This window comes from Vipera ursinii (genome assembly GCF_947247035.1).
Source record: "Vipera ursinii genome assembly, chromosome: 10".
NCBI classification, from domain to species: domain Eukaryota; kingdom Metazoa; phylum Chordata; class Lepidosauria; order Squamata; family Viperidae; genus Vipera; species Vipera ursinii.
The window spans coordinates 2,414,838-2,435,258 of NC_139520.1; the positions used below are offsets into that span (position 1 = coordinate 2,414,838).

The following is a 20,421-nucleotide window of genomic DNA, read 5'->3' on the forward strand; positions in this document are numbered from 1 at the left end:
CCTTTCCGTCTTGGGTGGCCCTGCACGGCATAGCTCATAGCTTCATTGAATTATGCAAGCCCCTTCGCCATGACAAGGCAGTAATCCATGAAGGGGCACAAGACATTACTGCTTGCCAAGTCGTGGTGTGGTTGTGGTTTGATGGGCAGCACTTTGTGTCTGAAGCAGAAGTGGCGCTTTGGGGGGGGCAGGTGCAATGGTTGGCACTGCTTTAGAGAAGCTTCCCCTTTTCCTAGTCCCCCCCCGGCAGGCACACCTCCTGGAAGCATGTTTGGTTAAGGAAGCAGCAGCATGGTCTGAAAATCTCATCACCCGCTTCACTCAAATGCATATTTTCTTGAGATCAGGCAGTTTGTGGGAGCCCAGAAAAATTGAGGATGTTGAAGGAGTTCCCAGCAGTGACAGTGAGGGCCCTGAAGTCCCCCAGCATCTCTTCTGGTTAGGATCTGGAGCTGCACAACTCAAGAACTAGGTGGGCCCTGGGTGCAATTTGCCATGTTGGTCACCTGTAAGCAGAGCCATGGATCTGTGGCGACGTCTGAGGAGGTGATTTGGTGGATCATGCTAGCTGGCACCTGCAAAGTATAGACTTTGGCCCCTCTTTTTTTATAAATGTTTTATTAATTTTATATTTTCACAAACAAGTACTCAGTAGTCAATGTGATGACTGAGTCCATTAAGAATTTGGTGATACATATAAGCTTTTTCAACTAGGTCCAATGTTACACCTGCCAGTACATCCTCTCTCCTGGTAATAACAATTTTTCCGCATTAAGCAAATACAATTATTATTATTGTTAGTAAACATACAATTACATATCAACATTTGTTACATTTTTCTAATAATATTAGTTTAGAATATCTTTCCTAGCCAAAACATATCTTAATTGCATTTGCATTGAATTTCCACTTATTTAATCCATATCCTATTTTTGCTTTTTTTTCAATTTTTGTTCCCCATCCAAGTTCAAAGTATCCCAATCATTTATAATTTCAAAACAACTTGAATTTGGGCAACCAAAAAAAATCCCTTATTCAAGGTTCTTAACATGTTCTTATTTCCCTTTTCATACCAAGATATAATATTTACAAATCCTAGCTATCTAGTTATAAAAATGCTTCTATTTCTAATAATCTATTTTTAACCATATTCAAACCCCTAATCAATAGTATAGCATCCCCTCTATTAGGTCAAAGCTTCTGTTTCTTTCAATCTTACTCTAGCTTTCTTTCTTTGCCAACTAACTTTCCAAGTCAGTGCATTTGGATAATCAAATAATTCTTCCTCTATTTTTATATATATTATTTGGAACAAGAGAAACAATTTGGTTAAAATATATTTGGAAGAGCTAGCCCATTGATATTCATTAAACCGCCTCCCTCCTTCTCTGGCACCCCACAGTTCTAATAACAACCTTATCTTCCATTCCATCAGCTCTCCTTCCTTGTCATCCAGTATGTTCTGAAACCTTGATTTATAAAATGTCTTTTCTGTTTCCAATATTATCGTTATATCTTCTGAGTTTTCATTTATCTGAGTCTGGTCATTTATTTCCTCCTTTGGATCATCAATATTTCTGTCAGCGTTCTCTAGTTTTCCTTCTATTTTTTGGGTTACTGGTTCCTTCTCTGTAGTTGTCTTCTGAGTTTGTAGATTTAAATTATAAAATTGTTCTTTTATCTCCTTTGTGTTATTAGTAACCTGCTCACAAGCTAGAATAATTGTTTTTTGTATTAATTTCAGCATGGAGAGAATTTCTTTCTGTGTTTCATCAGTATTTTCTTGATGGTATGGCATGGTAAGGCTGCTGGAACAGATGTTAAAGATGATGTTTTACTATTTAACACTGAGAATGAAACATCCATTTTATTTTATTATTTTATTTATTTATTTTTATTTTATTATTTTATTTTATTTTTATAAGTAGCTTTTATCCAACCGAGTGTCCATTCCTGAATCTCCCCTAAGCAGATATAAGTAAAGTTCGAATTTTTCTGTCCAATAAAATATATATCCTTTCTGTTCAGGGAGAGAGAGGAATCTTTGAGAGTTGTTTAACGATCAAGATTTATAATCCAAAGTATTAAAAAAAATCCACAATGCAGTTCTGAAAGTCAGTATTTATGTTCAGAATTCAGACAGGCCAAATTTAAAATGTTTATCATCTCTGCCACATAGATAAGCAGCCCCCAAGCCTGTTCTCTCCCCCCTCTCTATTTTAATTCTCAATAATAAAATAGTTCCAAGGCCACCCAAAATCTTATCTAGTTCTGGGCCTCAAGCCAGGTTTCTTTTAGGCATAAATAAGTTGTAGTGCTGTAATTCACCACCAGATGTCATCAATGCCACTTTCCAGTTTTTAGATCAAAAACTTATATTGTTAAACTTTTCAAGTCTTTTTATTTAGAAAAAAAATAAAAAGGTCTTAAAAACACTTTTGGTCCCCAAATTTTCAATCTGTAAGTATATTTTAATTCCAGATAACTCTCATAGGTTTCACCAGTGTCCCCAAGTATTAATTCGCCACTTTTCTGAGGGAGTGGGGCAGAAATTCCCTTTCCCTCTTTCATCAGGGTCGGGGTGGGGGGTGGGGAGAACGCTTTGGGCAGATTTTCAGGAAGAAAGGATCAGGTCTCACCCAGTTTCATCCACATTGCTGTAAAGTTGCTTGATAGTGCTTGTTGACTTCCATTGTCCACAGCTTAAGACTGGCTACATGAATGCAGCCAGTCTTTCCTCCGCTGGTTTAGAGGGCTTCCTCAGATCAAACGGGGGCTGCCATGCCCACTCCCCGCAATCAATGAGAGTCCCTTCCTTGCTTGCCTCTTCTATGGGGCGACTTTCGACCCTTTCCAGGGTCTCCCAGCGGTGTGAAACCAGATGCAAAAGACAGAGCCCCATCTTTCTGCATCTGCATCACTGCAAGATCACAACCGGAAGTCTGACTTTGGCCACTCTTGACCTCCTGACCCAAAGGAGCTGTTAGGGGTTGAAAGAAGGAAGGGCTGGCTCTCCTTCACCCCCTTTGTCTTTCTACGTATCTGCTCCTGTGGAAGAGATGGCTAATCTGGGGTTACCTTCTTTGGTCTTTCTTCTTGTGGGGGAGCAGGGCTCTCTTCCTGTCTGACAGGTGGTAACTGGGTATTTTCATCCATTGGTGATGCTCTGGGATAGACTTTCTTTAAGTAGAAGAGGAATCACGGCTCTCTCTTAACATTCATAAATACTGAACACACACGGTATTCTGCATTCCTCCAAAGCAACCGTTGTGTTTCTTCCAACTACTATGGTGGTGCTTTCCAAGAAAAATGTACATACCCCAGCCACAACGAACTCTATAAGAAAATATGTGGTGTTACTGTCTTATCTCCTGTGTAAGAAAGCCAGCGAGATCTCTGGCTGGCCTTCTTAGTCACAAGTGCCTTTTCCTTGCACAGGGAAAACTCCTGACCCTCCCCGGGTCCTCACCCCAAATGGGGAATTACAAGGACAGCGGATCAGGGTGAGAGGAGCTGAGAGGGATGTGGAGGTTTTCCTCGGAATTCCTTACGCAAAACCCCCTGTTGGACCTTTGCGGTTTTCCCCTCCGCAGCCGGCAGAACCCTGGACTGGTCTCAGAGATGCAACCTCTTACCCACCCATGTAAGTCAAGAATATTTTGCCAAGCCAGAGATGGTGCTTCTCTCTCTGCATCTGATCACAAAGGGATGACTAATAACCGGCTAGAAAAGCCTATGGCTCTTAGGTTCTCATCAGGAAGGATCACCAAAGAATTATAGGGGGGGAAAGAGTTTTCTTCATGAAACTTGAATTTCCTGGTTGGCAAGTTGGGGGAGGGGATATGGTTGCACAGGAGTTTTCCAGATCCCCACTTTTTCTTGTCTTCTGAACACCTTTACAAAGCATGTTAAATCAAGTGAATTCTTTCAACACCATTCCCCCTTTTTAAAAGATTGATGCCAGTGCTGTAGTCTTGAAGTTACCTGTATTTTATTCCACGGATGATAAACCAACAAAATTCCCTTTGTCCCCACCCATAGAAGTGATAACTGGGCAACCTTTTCGGCAGCGATCTTCCTGCACTTCCATTTGTATTTGTGAACATCTGGCTGGCAGTTTGAGCAAAATCCTTTCTTGCAAAAGATCCCCTTTTCCAAACATGTCAACTATCTTTTCAGAGAAGAAAAACAATAACAGGGCTGAAAGAAGCAAAATTTCTCAGCTCCTTGGCTTTTTCCCATGAAAGAAGTACACTGAAATTATTTCAAAGGCAGAAAAGCTTAGACAGGGGTCCCCAACCTCTGAGCCATGGCCCTGTACTGGGTTGCAGCCCATTTGGAACTGGGCCACACATGTGGCAGGTGAGAGACACTTGCAGCTCCATTTGAGCAAGCAGCAGGCACAGAAGGCTGATAAATTTGGTTTAGATGATGCCTCAAATCCTCTTAGGCAACCTCAGACCACCAACTCTTTTGCTAGTTCAGACCTTGAAGGCCCTTCTGCTTGGTCTCTGCAAGGTGCCTGCAGGATCCGCTGGTGGGACAAGCTCTCTCGGATGCTTTTGCTAACACGGGGCAAAGGATCTCCTTGCGCATCGGGGAAGACTGTTTGTACCTGAACATTTACGTGCCCGCCCAGGCTGATAAGGCAGAGCAGTTAACGGTAAGCGACTTTCTTGTTTCTGGGTTTGATTTGGTCCCACAGCCTAAGGTGAAATCAAGTAGCATTCAGTACTGTTTATTGATATTGCATCTAAATCTACTTTAACTACTAAATCCATTTTGTACAGTAAATATCTCAATTGTCTACATTTGCAGAAGGGGCTTCTAAGTCACTTCTCACCTTAACAGAGAGTCACTTCCATTGTCCTGTTGCATTTTGCTTCCAGGTGATGGTCTGGATCCATGGTGGAGGACTACTGCTGGGCGCAGCATCCACATATGATGGATCTGTTTTGTCTGCTTACGAAAATGTAGTGGTGGTGGTGATCCAATACCGCTTGGGCATTCTCGGGTTTTACAGGTAAGCTGATATTGTCATTTTCATCTCCACCTGGATGATAGCTCACCCCTCTCACCTTTGTTTTAATGCTGTCTTAAGAGCTCAGGTTCCCTTAAATACTGGGTTTCGCAAGCTGCTCTTGTTGTTCAGAAAGAGAGCGGAAATGCATGCTTTGTACCTGAAGAGAAGATGTTGGGGGTTTGTTTATTATTATCACCCTCGGGCCTTTTGGAATCCTTTCCTCCCCTGAAAAGTGGATTGCATCTGCACATGAGCACCTATTGCACTTGATGCAAGTTGGATCCAGAGAGGCCAATCTGGCATGGTAAGTTCCTGAGTGCTAGCTGAGCTATTGACTGTAAATCTCTGGCCGAGATTTGCCTGTGTCACAGCCCTGCAGAGCAGGTAAAGGGAGGGCATCTCCTCATGTTGTTCAGGGGCACTCCTACTATGAATGTTTGAAGGCCAAAAGTGAGAGTGGTCTGGCTGCAGAATGCCTGGATTTCCTCTGGATCCATATTTCCTTGCTTCTCCTTCTCCCCCCAGCACTGGAGATGAGCATGCTCAAGGGAACTGGGGCCTGCTGGATCAAGTGGCAGCTCTGCAGTGGATCCAGGAGAACATTGCAAATTTTGGGGGTAATCCAGGATCAGTTACCATATTTGGGAATTCAGCAGGTGGATTCAGCTCTTCTGCACATGTAAGTTCATGTCCTATTTCATTTCTAGTAATTCCCATAATGTTTGGCCTATCTGTAATGGCTTGAGACAAGATTACCATCAGAGCTGTCACAAAAGTCTAAATAGGAACGATCCTTGGCTCCCTTTGTTGAGAAAGATATAGTTTTATTAGTGATCAAGTGAATGGCAGTATTGCAAAGTCAGAACTTAAAGTCCCTACGTTCTACATTTCCCTCCCTTAACAATCTCTCATTGCTCCCTCCAGTGCAACCAATCTGGTTCAGGCAGGATATTTTCCCAACGGTCAGTCCAGGTGTAGGTATGTGGCCTTTTTCCTTTTTCCAGCTGGGTTACCTTGAGGCAGCGTCTTGGGGAGATACAGCACTTACTTTTGTTTCCCCAAGCATTTGCCCCCTTCATTCCCCCCTTCCCACGGTTCATGGAAGTCTGTCACCACATAGCAGTGGAGCACAAGCAAGCCTAAGATGGCAACTGACAGTTGTAAATTATTATATATTGTATAACAACTTCTTGCTTGTATTAACAATAGGAGTTCAATGCAGCAATGTTAAAAGCATAATTTAAAATGCGACTTTTTGTAGATTAACAAAGCATGAATGTAAGGACCTACCTCAGCTAAGCCACCCAAGAAAGCAAAACTCTTGAAACAGGCATTGTCTCAAAAGGAAACTTTTATTAGAGGCCACTGACAGCAGGGAATCAAGGCTAGATCTGAGAGAAAAAACCACAAAGCAATATATTAAAAGTAGCATTCAATACTCCTCCCCCCAGCATCCCAGGGTTCATTTGAATCCCAGCCAATCCACAGGTGGCATCGTGCTTTGGTAACCAGTCTTTTTGGCAGGCTCCTCAAGGTCTTTCTCACTTTTGATTTCTTCTGACTCCAAGCGCAAACCGCCTCTCAGATAAGGGTAAGACATTCCATCCTGGGGGGGGGAGGGCAACAAAGCAGACAGTGCAAAGCATTCCCAAAAGCTCCCCCCTCCCAACAGAACGGCAGGCCACATAGGAAAGCTACAAATATTAAAATTAAATTAAAATACAGATTTTGGGGGGACCTGACATGAATGAATTGTTAAGACTTTAAAAAGTAACGTGTGAATGAGTGACTTTGGCATTGCAGGGCTTTTTATACAGTTAACACTTGAAGCAAATTGATTTGATAACCTTTTGCCAAATACAATCAGGGCAATATCAGTACAGTTATCGGGTGATGCAATGGGTTGATTGAAAAAAGTGGCTCTTGCTTTCCTCCCTGGCCAGGTGTTATCACCTCTGTCCAAAGGTCTGTTCCACAAAGCGATTTCGGAAAGTGGTGTTGCCATAATGGACCTGCTGTTCGATGCCCATCCAGAAAAGCTGGCTAAGGTGAGGTTTGGAAGAGCAAGGCAGTCATTGCTCTGGATCTGGGAATCTTTTCTCCGAGGGAAGATGAAAAGAAGAAGACATGTAGGAGAAGGGGGTTCCCCTGGCCTCCCCAGGATTTTCTGGAGCAAAGCAGCTGGGGTGCCCTAGCTGTTCCCTAGGGGCCCCAGAGAGTTGGAGATGCAATATGCGCGCCTGCTCCATTACATGTCCATTAGCTGTCTGATATCACCTTCAGCCAGATGTTTCTAAACACCTGCAGAATTATTTGTTTCAAGCTTACTATTGGAATACAAATAAAATGAAGCATACTCTTTAAATCATTTTACTTCACTGGCTTTGAGCCCAGTTCATATAGGCAGCCAGAACAGCCTTCCTCCCTCTTCCTTAAAAGACATCCAGCACCTTCAATCTTCCAAACTGGATGAAGAACTATTGCAGGATGATCTGCTTCTTATTACACATATTAAAACTGAATTGTTGGTCTGGATTGCAGAAAATTGCTGAATCGATTAGCTGCCCTACATCCAGTTCTGCTGAGATGGTTCGTTGCCTCAGGGGGAAAACAGAGAGTGAAATCTTATTGGCTACTCTGAAGATGGTAAGGAGGCCCCCGCAATACATTGTGGTCCTTCATAGAGAGGAAGAGTGAGGGGTTAGTCCTCGTCAAAATATGAGTTGGTCTGCCGGGTGTGGCGAGCAGAGGGTGGTCACAATGGTGCTGTAGAAGCCCCACTCGTCTCCTCTGTAGACTGTGTGAATCACCCACCGTGGGCAGCAAGGTGGCCTTGCGAAAAGACCCCGGAACTGTTTCCCTTCTTCTGCTGATCACCTCAAGCAGGTCCTGCAGGCTTCACAGAGGGGCTCCTGATAGCATCCATTGCCTCTGAATGAAGACCCAGATGGGTGGCAGCAGACCTCATTGCTGCCCACTTCTTTACCAAGGACAGTTTGGGGGGGGGTTCCATGGCTGTGGCTGTTGTGGTCCTGGTGGGGGCAGTGGAATTATGTTCAAAATCAGTTCATGTCATTCAGTCAATTGAGAATCACACTTTTTCTAGATTATGTATAAAGAGTAATGATCATAAAGTATAGACAGAGGAGGCGCTCCTATTATTTTCCACAAGGCTGATGCAGGATCTTCCCCTGGAGCTCTTCATCCTCAACTGACCTGCTTCCTACTGTGATTGCAGGATTTTACCCGGCTGCATCTGGGTGGAGAAGAGCAGGTGAGTTGAGCACTTGCCTCATCGAAGGGAGGCAGGAAGCAACGGGATAGACCTTCGCCCTCAAGGAGATGCTCCCAGCAAATCTAAAGTAGACCAAACCTAGAAATCTCCTTTTCACAGAACGGGAGAGGCAGAAATGCTTGTCAGGAAGTCAGCTGAGGGGAGGCGATTGAATAACAACATTGATAGTGTATATTCTTCCCACATCCAGGGGAGCTTTTTTTATAGCAGGAGCTACAGGACCAGCCCCATTCTGCCTGGCCAAATAGGGCAGAGTCATGCAGATGCGGGCATCTCCACATTCAGGAGAGGCTCAGACATTGGCCTGGCTTTTTCTTGGCCAGCTTCTTCCGTCCAGTGAAAAGCAGAGTAGTTTTCTCCATCAATTTGCCAAATTTTCCTCTGCCTTTCTTGCCTCATGGTGTTGCCGAGCAACCTTTGCTTCCAAGACTGTGGCCAAACTAGTGCTTTGTTTCAGCTCCCCTTTGAAGATCTAAGCCCCTTTTGGGGAATCGTTGTTGGGGAGTGTCCAGATCAGGAGTGCCTGCAGCACCTGGTGAAAAAGGTCAATTGAATTGCTGTCTGGTCTTAACATGCCTCACACACATGGACTTTTTTTACACCCCCTTCACATGCCCCCACCCCTCCCCTAAATTCTGCCCTGTCTAGCAATCCAGAGAAGCATCAACTCCCCCAGCTGCACCCCCTCAAGCAAAGCTAAAAGAGTGGTGGTGATGTTTCCCCCTTTTCTGGGGAATCCCAGGGTCCCAATGAAATCAAACTCCATCAACCAAATCCTGAGGAAAGCCAGGACTGATTAGGGTGTGCGGAGGCTCTGAGGAGGCAAGGACATTGTTTCTGCGCAGTTACACTTCTGCTGTACATGAGGCTGGTGTGTGTGACCCATATCCCGGATATTCTCATCCAGGAACTAAGCAGTCCCGGCTTATTTAGTTTTCTGGCCCAACAAGGCTGCATTTCACATATCTGCCTCTCCCTTGAAGAAGATTGTTTTTCTTTGACCATTCCTCCAGGTTTCATCCCTCATGGCTAAATTAACCAAGTTTCTGCAGTCTCCTCTCGTAAGATTTAATCTCTAGTCCTCTGATTGAGGGGCCCTTCTGTATACCTCTTCCAGTTTCTTCGAATCATTTTTAAATTTGGTGTGCAGAATAGGTCAACCAATGCTGTTTCAAGAGATCACAGAATTTACCATGTGCGCTAGAGACAGTAGCATTGCTGGTCTAGTAATATTTAACTAGTTCATGAATGTTGTGAAAATGTTGTGAGATTTTTTTGTTTTACTGAATTTGAGGTTATGACAACAGCATCCCTCAACCAGACTTTCAAAAACTATCCAGTAAAAAATCTCTTCAGGCTTTTGAAAAGTAAAAGGAGGGAGCAGTTTGCCATCTGTTTCCTCACTGGAGAAGGCGCTTGCCAGCAAGAAGCACAGACAAAGCCAAACAATCCCACCACTCGTTGGGGATTTGTTTTCTGTGAGATGAGAAATCCCACTAGGCAATTGTGAAGCATCGTGGAATGGAATGGGACAAGTTGCCACAACCAACTCACCGTGGCCAACTCGCCCTGGGGTTCAATTAGTTATTTTTGTTGACTACATTTTTGTCAAAATTATTTTATCTCTTGTATCAAAGGAAATCATTCCTATGACTACCAGCTTTTGTAATGCTTTGATGAATAATAAAAGGAATTAGTTCCAGGTTGAATAGTCCCGTGGTGAGTTGTCCTGCAGCGAGTTGGTCACAGCGAGTAATTCACAGCGAGATGGCCTAGATGGCGAGTTGTCCTAGACCAGGGGTAGGCAACCTTGGCTCTTTTATGACTCATGGACTTCATTCCTGCTAGCTCAGGAATTCTGGGAGTTGAAGTCCATGAGTCATAAAAGAGCCAAGGTTGCCTACCCCTGTCCTAGACCTTAGTGGAAAGGGCAAGACTGAAGCTTCAGGAAGGCAAATTCATTCTCCAGAAGACTGTGGAAGGCAGGAAGCAGAGCTGCAGAGAAGGCATTGGTCAGGCAAGGAGCAGCTAAATCTGCAGAAGGAAGGGTGGCCCCGGCAGACGCCTCAGAAGGGACTCCCCCTAGTTTCTTGGACCGGGGGTGATGGCAGATGCATGATTCTGTCTGAGGGGCTCCTACTTCTGAGTGTGCCCCTTGTTGGAACTCCCTCGCAAGACTGACAGTTACTGGTCTGACTATTGTCAATGTCTTTTTTTAATTATTTATTATGGTAGCAATTTGATAGAAAGATATGGACAAATTAGAAGGAAAAAAAACCAACCCAAGAAAGAAATACATGAAAGACTGCATAAAGAACAGAGAATACAAATGGGGTGAGGGGGAGGGAAACAGTTGATTGTGTAATCTGATGTTGTTTTCTGAGGTCAGATGTAGGGAGAATTCCACTGAATTCCTAGAAGGTTACTTCTGACTAAGCACGTCTCGGATTTAGGACCGTTCCAAAAAAATGAAGGGAAGAATTTATAAAAATATAGGACTGTAAGATGCAGAATTCAAGTTACAACATTTTAAAATTGTCATTGTATAGAGAAATTAATAATGTTCTCCCATTTCTATTGACCATAACCTAGGAGGAGTTTATTCTGCTTTCCTTGAAAATAATATTTTAAAAGATGTTAAATTGATTTCTTTTTCCTCTCCAGAATGTTGTCTTTTTCCCTGCAGTAGTTGACGGTCAATTTTTTCCGAAGAGTCCCAGGAAGCTCTTAGCAGAAAAAAACTTCCATAATGTTCCATGCATCATTGGGGTCAATAATGATGAATTTGGGTGGATTCTTCCTCAGGTGGGCTTTTTCCCTTTGTTGATGAAGGTCTGCCGCTGCCTTTTTAGTTCTGTTCTCCTGACTGCACTCAGAATTAACCATTTCGTTTTACTCTGTGTAGCTTCTCCAGTTTCCAGACTTCATGCAGGGACTTGACAAAGACACTGTGGACCTTCTGCTACGCAGCACAGAGCAACTCACAGTAAGAGGGCTTTCTCCGTATGCCTGAATTTATCACCAGCCTCAAACATGCCTGCTTTCACTCGGATTCCTGTGGAATTCAGCGGGGGGGGGGGGGTGCGGCAACGGATCTCCAGGGTCTTTGCGCCCAACCATACTAGGAGAGGAGCAGCTCCTGGGGACTTCTAGCCTTGGCAGCAGGGAGGGAGCCAGGCGCATTAGGGAAAGACGGGAACAGGTGATGAGTTTGGTCCTTGACACTCACCATGATTCTCTTGTTTATCTAGTTCTCTTTATTTCTCTTGGTGTTACAGAATGCTGACAAAAGCAATTCTTTAGACACCTATGCTCTCCAAGAAACTGTCCTTGGAAACCTGAAAGCCAGTGTGGCTGCAATATTGATGGCCCACCTTTCTTTGGCTGTTGCAGAGAGTTGCTGCTCAGGATCTTCCTCTGGTTGCCGATGAATATCTCCAGGATCTCCAGGACCCACTACAGCTCAGAGATCAATTTCTGACTTTACTGAGTGATGCCGTGTTCATTGCTCCAGCCATTCTGACTGCCAGGCACCACCGAGGTCAGTTGCTACTGGAACCAGATGGGTTGGAGCAGCGATGGTCCCCTCTTTGAAGAAATCCCTCCGTCCCTCCAGCCAGCCAGTTGCAAAGTCACAAGAACCGGCCAGCAGCAACATTTCATAGGTAGTCCTTGACTTGCAATCACAGTTGGTGCTGGAATTTCCCTTGTAAATTGGTGCAGTCATAAAGTGGGTCTTCATGTTACCGGACCCAATTTTATGACCATTTTTACTGTGGTCATTATGCAAACCCAGCTTCCCCAGCTGATCTTGCATGCCAGAAACCAGCCGTAAAAGTCACTAGTCCTGATCGTGGGATTGCAAGATGCCCCGAACGGCCGTAGATGCGAGCAGGTTGCCAAGGACCCACGTTGCTGACATGTGGCCGCAGGGGTGGCACAATGGTCAGAAGTGCAAAGACAAGCCATGTTTTCCAAGGCCATCATAACTTAGAACCATCATTAAATGAACGGTTGTAAGTTGAGGACTGCCTGTCGCTTACCTGGGACCATCTGCAGGTTTCCAGCAGAAAGTTTGTCATTTCTGCCTGAGCTAATAGCATTATGGAAATAAACAAAAATTTTAAAAATGCTAGCGATGTTCTCAAAACCACAACTCAAAGGGATGGCGCTCTCTTCTCCAATACTGGCCTAAAATGCGCTGTTTCCATGACCGGTGCCTGCCCTGCATCTCACCACTATTCTGAAGCTGTGCAGAGAGGATAAAACAAAACCTCTAGAGAGGCTTTCAGAATTTGCTGCCCTCCAATTTTCTGGCAGTCGCTCACCAGCAGGAAACCATCCCCCAAAATGCACAGATACAGGAGGGCAAAGCAGGGTTGGGGCTTGGAAGCTGGTGACTTTTGACAGACACCTGTCCACCATTCATCAAGGAATATTGGATAGGCAGCTCATGCCCCATCCAGCAGCCCCTGGGTAGCTGGTCAAGAGCAGCGGGGAGGGTTCCAGTCAGGGCAGAGACCTGGAAGCTCCTCCAGCCCCTACAGGCCATCTTTGCTAAGGCGAAGTGACCTCTCCATCTCGACTTTCCAAACCAGTTGGTGACTGCCGCGTCTGAACGTCACTTTCCTGGATTTCTTCTCCCAGTCCTCCTCCTTCCCGGCACCCATCGACTACCTGGGTTTGTGGCGGCAATCCACAAGCACTACCTCATCCAATGAGCTCGCAGATTGACACCTGTAGCGCGGGGGAGAGGGGTGTGTCTGCTAGGTGGGAGATCTCCTCTCCCATGGCAGGTTCTTCCCTTTCCGTCCTGATATCTGACATCGTTTGCTTAGCCCCCCAGCCAGGATCTTCCTTCCAGGCTGACTGTTACTGCAGATCCTGCCTAATGTCAGGGCCCACTTCAAAACCTCATCCCAAGAAAGCAGGGCTCTTGGAACAGGTTCTTTCCGAAAGGAACTTTTATTAGGAGAAGCTGATAGCAGGCATGATAGGCAGGATCTGATCAGTAGGTTAAAAGAGTCCCAGGCATAACCCCACCTCAATAGGACCAATCTCAGGTGTTAAGTCCGCTGTGGGAAGGGAGCTGATGGGGTCCTTTCCCATGCTTGTGAAGATGTTGTTGGGTCTTCACACCTTCCCTTCCGCAGCGAGAGATAAGCCAGACGGCCGGAGGCACATTCCTTTCTCACCCCAAGGTAACATCAATGGAGAGACAGTTCAAAGAGTAAGTTTGTAGACATAGCGGAAAGGATACATTGTAGCAAAGCAGAGAAACATAGCACAGAGCCTTCCCCCCTCCCCCTCAGGAGAATGGCAGAACCCTCAGAAAAAATGAAGAAGAAATGAAATAGATTCCCCCCTCCCAGGAACAGAATGGGTTCTGAGACAACCACTTCTGTCCATAGGTTCCCTGCATCCACCCCATCTCTCTACCTGCAGCCTCGTTCCCCATCACACAGGATGGCGTTTTTGAGGTCTGGCGAGAATGCTTGGCTGTTGTGGAGCAAATCCTGGAGAATAAGACATAGTATCTCTGTGCCACGTTCTTGTCTTTTCAGACGCTGGCTATCCGGCCTATGTTTATGAATTGCAGCATCGTTCGAGGGCACATAGCAGCCTTAGGCCAGACTTTGCTAAAGTGGATCATGGGGATGAAGTAGCCTTTGTCTTTGGGAAGCCCTTCTTCACAGGTGAGTCTGGGGCACTCCAGGAATTAAGCACTGGTCCAACCTGAATACGGTGGGCACATTCCTGCTGAAAGGCCACCACGTTTTGTGGGTTCTTAGCAGTGACCTACTACTTTTGTTCCATCTGCAACTTATTAGCAGGCCAACCTTGTCCAGGTTGATGAAGGAAACCAAAAGTGATGATGATCAGGAAACTAGGTCCTTGTCAGAAGGTTATTTGGCCTTGAAAAGCAAAGCCTGATAGTGCCTGCAACAACCCAGTGGGCAGCCAAGGAATGCCGAGGTCTGTTCTCCGGGGTTTCTGAGGACAAGCAAAAGTCTTAGGACAGAATTTTGGAAATGAGAATTTGGCAAGAGCAATTTGAAAGTGGAACCAAGGACCTGAGAAGTGTGCTCAAGCTGTGGCTGGGAGACTCCTGTCTAATGAGGAGGGGGGAATGGAATTAACAATCCAATGATTCTGAGTCAAGAATAATTTCAGCCAGGATGGAAATAGATGTTTGTGTAATGCTACACCATGCGAGGCAGTAATCATTTGTTGTTGTTGTTAGCTGCGAAGTCATGTTCGACCCATCGTGACCCTATGGACAACGTTCCTCCAGGCCTTCCTGTCCTCTACCATCTTCTGGAGTCCATTTAAGCTCACGCCTCCTGCTTCAGTGACTCCATCCAGCCACCTTATTCTCTGTCGTCCCCTTCTTCTATTGCCCTCAATCTTTCCCAGCATTAGGCTCTTCTCCAGTGAGTCCTTCCTTCTCATTAGGTGGCCAAAGTATTTGAGTTTTGGCTTCAGGATCTTGCCTTCTAAAGAGCAGTCAGGGTTGATCTCCTCTAGGACTGACTGGTTTGATCGCCTTGCAGTCCAAGGGATTCGCAGGAGTCTTCTCCAGCACCATAGTTCAAAGGCCTCAATTCTTTGGTGCTCAGCCTTTTTTATGGTCCAGCTTTCACTGCCATACATTGCAACTGGGAAGACCATAGCCTTGGCTATACGCACTTTTGTTGACAGGGTGACGTCTCTGCTTTTTAGTGTGCTGTCTAGATTTGCCATGGCTTTCCTCCCAAGGAGCAAGCGTCTTTTAATTTCTTGGCTACAGTCCCCATCTGCAGTGATCTTGGAGCCCAGGAAAATAAAATCTGTCACTACCTCCATTTCTCCCCCATCTATTTGCCAGGAATTGAGAGGGCCGGATGCCATGATCTTGGTTTTCTTAATGTTGTTTCAACCCAACTTTTGCACTCTCCTTCTTCACTCGCAACAAGAGGCTCTTTAGTTCCTCTTCACTTTCTGCCATTAGAGTGGTATCATCTGCATATCTTAGGTTGTTGATGTTTCTTCCGGCAATCTTAATTCCAACTTTTGATTCATCTAGCCCTGCCTTTCTCATGATGTGCTCTGCATATAAGTTAAATAGGCAAGGCGACAGTATACAGCCTTGCCGGACTCCTTTCCCAATTTTGAACCAATCAGTGCTTCCGTGTCCAGTTCTCACTGTTGCTTCTTGGCCCGCATATAGATTTCTCAAGAGACAAATAAGATGGTCTGGTACTCCCATCTCTTTAAGAACTTGCCACAGTTTGTTATGATCCACACAATCAAAGGCTTTAGCATAGTCAATGAAGCAGAAGTAGATGTTTTTCTGGTACTCTCTAGGTTTCTCCATGATCCAGCGTATGTTGGCAATTTGATCTCTAGTTCCTCTGCCTCTTCGAAATCCTGCCTGTACTTCTGGTAGTTCTCGATCCACATACTGCTGAAGTCTAGTTTGTAGAATTTTAAGCATAACTTTACTAGCATGAGAAATGAGTGCAATGGTGCGATAGTTTGAACATTCTTTGGCACTGCTTTTCTTTGGAATTGGAATGTAAACTGATCTTTTCCAGTCCTGTGGCCACTGTTGAGTTTTCCAAATTTGCTGGCAAATTGAGTGTAGCACTTTTACTGCATCGTCTTTTAAGATTTTGAATAGCTCAGCTGGAATACTGTCACCTCCACTAGCTTTGTTGTTGCTCAGCTTTTCTAAGGCCCACTTCACTTCACATTCTAGGATGTCTGGCTCGAGGTCAGTGACCACCTCATTGTAATTATCAGGGACATTAAGCTCATTCTTCTGTGTAATTTTGCCACCTCTTCTTAATCTCTTCTGCCTCTGTTAGGTCCCTGCCATTTTGGTCCTTTATCTGGTCCACCCTATTCTATTGTTTTCTTCTATTTCTTTGCACTGTTCATTTAAGAAGGCATTCTTATCTCTTCTAGCTATTCTCTGGAATTCTGCATTCAATTGGGCATATCTTTCTTTTTCTCCCTTGCCTTTCGCTTCCCTCCTTTCCTCAGCTATTTGCAAAGAGCAAATAGCCTGGGCTTACGGAAGACAGTCGGCCCGTAGAAGCCCCTTGGTCTCTTCCTGGCAGGGGCTCAAAATGCTGCATGGTGTTGCTCTTTTCCTCCTCATCTTTGCCATGATGTAGTAAAAATAATGGAGGAAGAAGTTAAATGTAATTAAATTAAATTAAATTTAAATAAATTAACACTTTTCGTTGAGTGTTTTTACAGGATTGGGCTTTTTTGCTAGACTAAACCACTGATTTTGGCACAATACTTGATGAAAATAATTCATGATGATGAATTTAACTACAGGGAGTCCTTGACTTATGACCACAATGCAGTCCAAAATTTCTATTGCTAAGTGAAACATTTGTTGAGTTAGTTTTGCCCAGTTTTATGATTTTTCCTGCCACGGTGGTTGTGTGAATCGTGCAGCTGCTGTTAACACAGTTAAGTGAATCTGGTTTCCCCCTGGACTTTGCTTGTCAGAAGGGGATCCCATGACCCTGGGACTCTGCGACCGTCATAAATGTGAGTCAGTTGCCAATGCTCTGAATGTTGGTCACGTGACCCTAGGGATGCCACCATGGTCGTAAGTGTGGAAAATGGTCATAAGTTATTTTTTCAGTGCCATGTAACTTTGAATGGTCACTAAATGAACGGTTGTCAGTCAAGAACCAGCTGTCATTAGACCAAGGAGGGCTGCATGGAAAGCCAGTTAGACAAGGACAAAATGCTGGCTTGAAAACTATACCCAAAATTCACCAAATTTTTCTCATCAAAAAAGAATTTGGCCGCAGAATTCATATTTTTCAGTGTTATTGAAATTTTTTTTGATGCAGATGGAGGACATCTCTGGCTGAGATAACAGATTCACTCCTCGAATAGCAGTCAAGTCTGAAATGGCCCAGGGTCTCCTGCTTGAGCAGGGGGCTGGACTAGAAGACCTCCGAGGTCCCTTCCGGCTCTGTTCTGATTCAATTTCTCTCAGTTAGTTGGTTATTTCTTAACTCGTAAATAGATTTGACTGGGCTGATTTCTGACTGGGCTCCAGTTATTCCTTTCTGAATTCATACAAATATCTCTAGATAGGAGTCTTATGAAATAATAATAATAATAATAATAATAATAATAATAATAATAATAATAATAATTAATAATTAATAATAATAATAATACATGCCACTGACTCCTGGCAACAAGTTGCATTTTACTGAGATTCTCAAGGTGTTGATATAACTTTTGGATTTTATTTTTCTATCTTTTAAACAATCCAAACCTGTAATTCTTTTGGTGACACCATCCTTATATTCCTGCCTGCAGACAATGCAACAGAAGAAGATAAAGTGGTCAGCAGAGCAGTTATGAAATACTGGGCTACTTTTGCTCGCAGTGGGTAAGTCAGAGGGCTTGCACATGTCCGAAAATTTACTACTCAGGTAAGCTCTGCAACTGGTGTAAGTTGGGACTTTAGCTAGGAAGAGTGTCCCCCTCCAAACTATCTCCTAGGGAAGACTCATCACCTACCAGGTCACCGGAGTTCCCAGACTTCAGCGGTGAGGCTGCTCATATAGAGGTTGTCAGCCCGGGAAGAAGAGTGTGCAGTCCGTTTCCAGCAGATGCCTCTGAGAAATTTTTCAAGTGTTTCTAGAATATTTCATTATTGTTCCAAAAAATGATAAAGCTCCATTTGTGAAAGTGAGGCAGAGCTCATCTTGGTGACCCTGAGAGGAAGAAACTTCCCACCTTTGCTATTTATACAAGTGCAGATTTAAGAGTCCGAACCGATTCCGTGAGCTAACTGGCCATTTGCAATGGTTTCTAGGAGCCCTAATGGAGCTGGCTTGGTGACCTGGCCCACGTACGACTTGAGCGAGCCCTACCTGGAAATAGGCGTAAAGCAAAAGGTGGCAAGAAAACTGAAAGAGGAAGCCGTCACCTTCTGGACCAAGACCCTGCCCGAAAAGGTGGCCAAAGGACACACTGAGCTATGACCTCTTCAGCCGCACGGGGACCTCAGAATTTGGATCAACAGAAATCATTTCTCAGACAGGGACCACGCACCACTCGGTTGCAAGCCTGGCCTCTCTCTCCAACTGGGCAAGCAAGCCACAGGGCCACAGGGTTCTAGAGGAAGGGCCTCTGGGGACACAAGCTTGATTATTGCAAGAAGATACTCCTGCTCTGTCTAGAAACCCTTTACAATTGTTAGCTTTGTCATAAAATTGCTTGCAATTTACTTAATAACCGCCTTGCTTAGCAATGAAAATTCTGCTATAGTTGTAAGTCAAGGATTATCTGTGTTAAGAAAGATATAAACTTGACCAGGAAATGGGGGTGATGCAACTCATAAATTAGCCATTTGTGAACTATTATCTAAAATCAACTTCTATTGTTTAATTTTCACATCTGATTAATATTGTTTATTGTTTGATTCATTGTCTATGGAGATTCTCAGTCATCCAGGTCATAGTTATCCCAAAGGTGCTTTTAACACAACGCAACTGGACTTTCTTGTTTTTCTCTGAAGACATTTCACTTCTCATCCAAGAAGCTTCTTCAGCTCTGACTGGATGGTGAGGAATGGAAGGATTTATACTCCTTGCAGACAGCTGGTCATTTGCATCCTTTTAGACAGTCGGTGAGGCCATTTGGAGGCTTATCTGTGTCCTCAGGGTTACCTGAGTGGTGCAAATGGACGTGGAGCCTTCTTGAAACTGCTAAAGGATGGTGTTGTAGACTGGAGATAGATGATGTTGTATCCCTCCCCCTCTGTTGAGAGGGGGTTGTTCAATTTTGACATGGATGGCCTCTTTGACCCCTCTTTCAAATCAGCAGTCCTCTCTGTCCAAAATGTGGATTTTGAAAGAGTGGCCTTTGTCTTTGTCAGGAGGATCTTCAGCCAACACAATATACATGCACACTTCAAACCCACAAATACACTAAGGCAGAAGCTTGTCCACCCCAAGGATAAAATACCCAGACACAAACTGAGCAATGTGGTATATGCCGTACAATGCAGTGAGCCATGTGCAGATCTGTACATTGGGGAAACAAAGCAACCACTTCACAAATGCATGCCACAACATAGGAGAACAAACACATCAAGACAAGATTCAGCAATCCACCTGCATTTAAAAAACTCTTTTGAAGACAGCAAAGTCCACATTTTGGATAGAGAGGACTGCCAATTTAAAAGAGGGGTCAAAGAGGCCATCTATGTCAAAACTGGACAGCCCACTCTCAACAGAGGGGGAGGGATACAACATCATCTATCTCTGGTCTACAACACCGTCCTTTCAACATTTCCAAGAAGGCTACACACCCATTTGCACTACTCAGGTGACTCTGATGACACAGATAAACCTCCAGATGACATCAATGACTCTAAAAGAATGCAAATGACCAGCGGTCTGCAAGGAGTATAAATCCTTCCATTCCTCACCATGCAGTCAGAGCTGAAGAAGCTTCTTGGATGAGAAGTGGAATGTCCTCAAAGAAAAAGAAGAAAGGTTTGATTCATTGCTTTCTGACACATTGCATATATTGAATATATGTATCGTTTATTTCTGTACACTATATAAAGACTTGAATGCCCTCTTCATAAATAGTTTTTGCTTTTCCTGAAACATTTGGGGTGGGAGGGCAAAAGCCACCTGTCAACAGGTGTTTTACAGTGTTTTACTGGTTTCTTCTTGGCTCTCAACTTGACAACAATCAGAAGGGGGGTTGAATTGCATGTGGTGGGAATGGAATGCCAAGAATCCATCTGCAGCTCATGAGGCCCTGCCACGCTGCCTGCCTGCGCAGGTGTTTGAATGGTCCAGGCACTTCCCATAACAAAAGAAGCGTATGTGATTGGACATCACAATGGATTGAAGGGGACAGCCCAAGGGGGAAATCCAAGTTTAATTAGGTGGAGATTTTTTTTTTTATTGAAAAGTTTTAACATACAATTTTTCTTTAAGAATCCCCCCTCCCCCTCCCTCCTCCCTCCCCCCCACCTCTCCCCCCTCCCCCCTCCCCCCCAACTTCCCAGAGCTAAATACAAGGTATATATAAAAACAATCATAAACAACCATAT

General features: G+C 44.4%; 1 protein-coding gene across 1 annotated transcript in view; it reads left to right on the forward strand.

Annotated features, from left to right (window-relative positions):
• The window catches only part of LOC310645290 (fatty acyl-CoA hydrolase precursor, medium chain-like), a 32,802-nt gene extending 12,877 nt beyond the window's left edge, over positions 1–19,925 (forward strand). Inside the window, exons 2-14 of the mRNA XM_083370902.1 lie at positions 3,439–3,643; positions 4,519–4,663; positions 4,890–5,023; positions 5,549–5,702; positions 6,967–7,071; positions 7,565–7,669; positions 8,262–8,297; positions 10,983–11,123; positions 11,224–11,304; positions 11,712–11,859; positions 13,883–14,014; positions 17,661–17,733; positions 18,163–19,925. Of these exons, the coding sequence (XP_083227028.1) occupies positions 3,439–3,643; positions 4,519–4,663; positions 4,890–5,023; positions 5,549–5,702; positions 6,967–7,071; positions 7,565–7,669; positions 8,262–8,297; positions 10,983–11,123; positions 11,224–11,304; positions 11,712–11,859; positions 13,883–14,014; positions 17,661–17,733; positions 18,163–18,331 (1,628 nt within the window). The 3' untranslated portion in view covers positions 18,332–19,925. The remainder of the gene's footprint in view (positions 1–3,438; positions 3,644–4,518; positions 4,664–4,889; positions 5,024–5,548; positions 5,703–6,966; positions 7,072–7,564; positions 7,670–8,261; positions 8,298–10,982; positions 11,124–11,223; positions 11,305–11,711; positions 11,860–13,882; positions 14,015–17,660; positions 17,734–18,162) is intronic.
• The last annotated feature ends 496 nt before the right edge of the window (positions 19,926–20,421 follow it).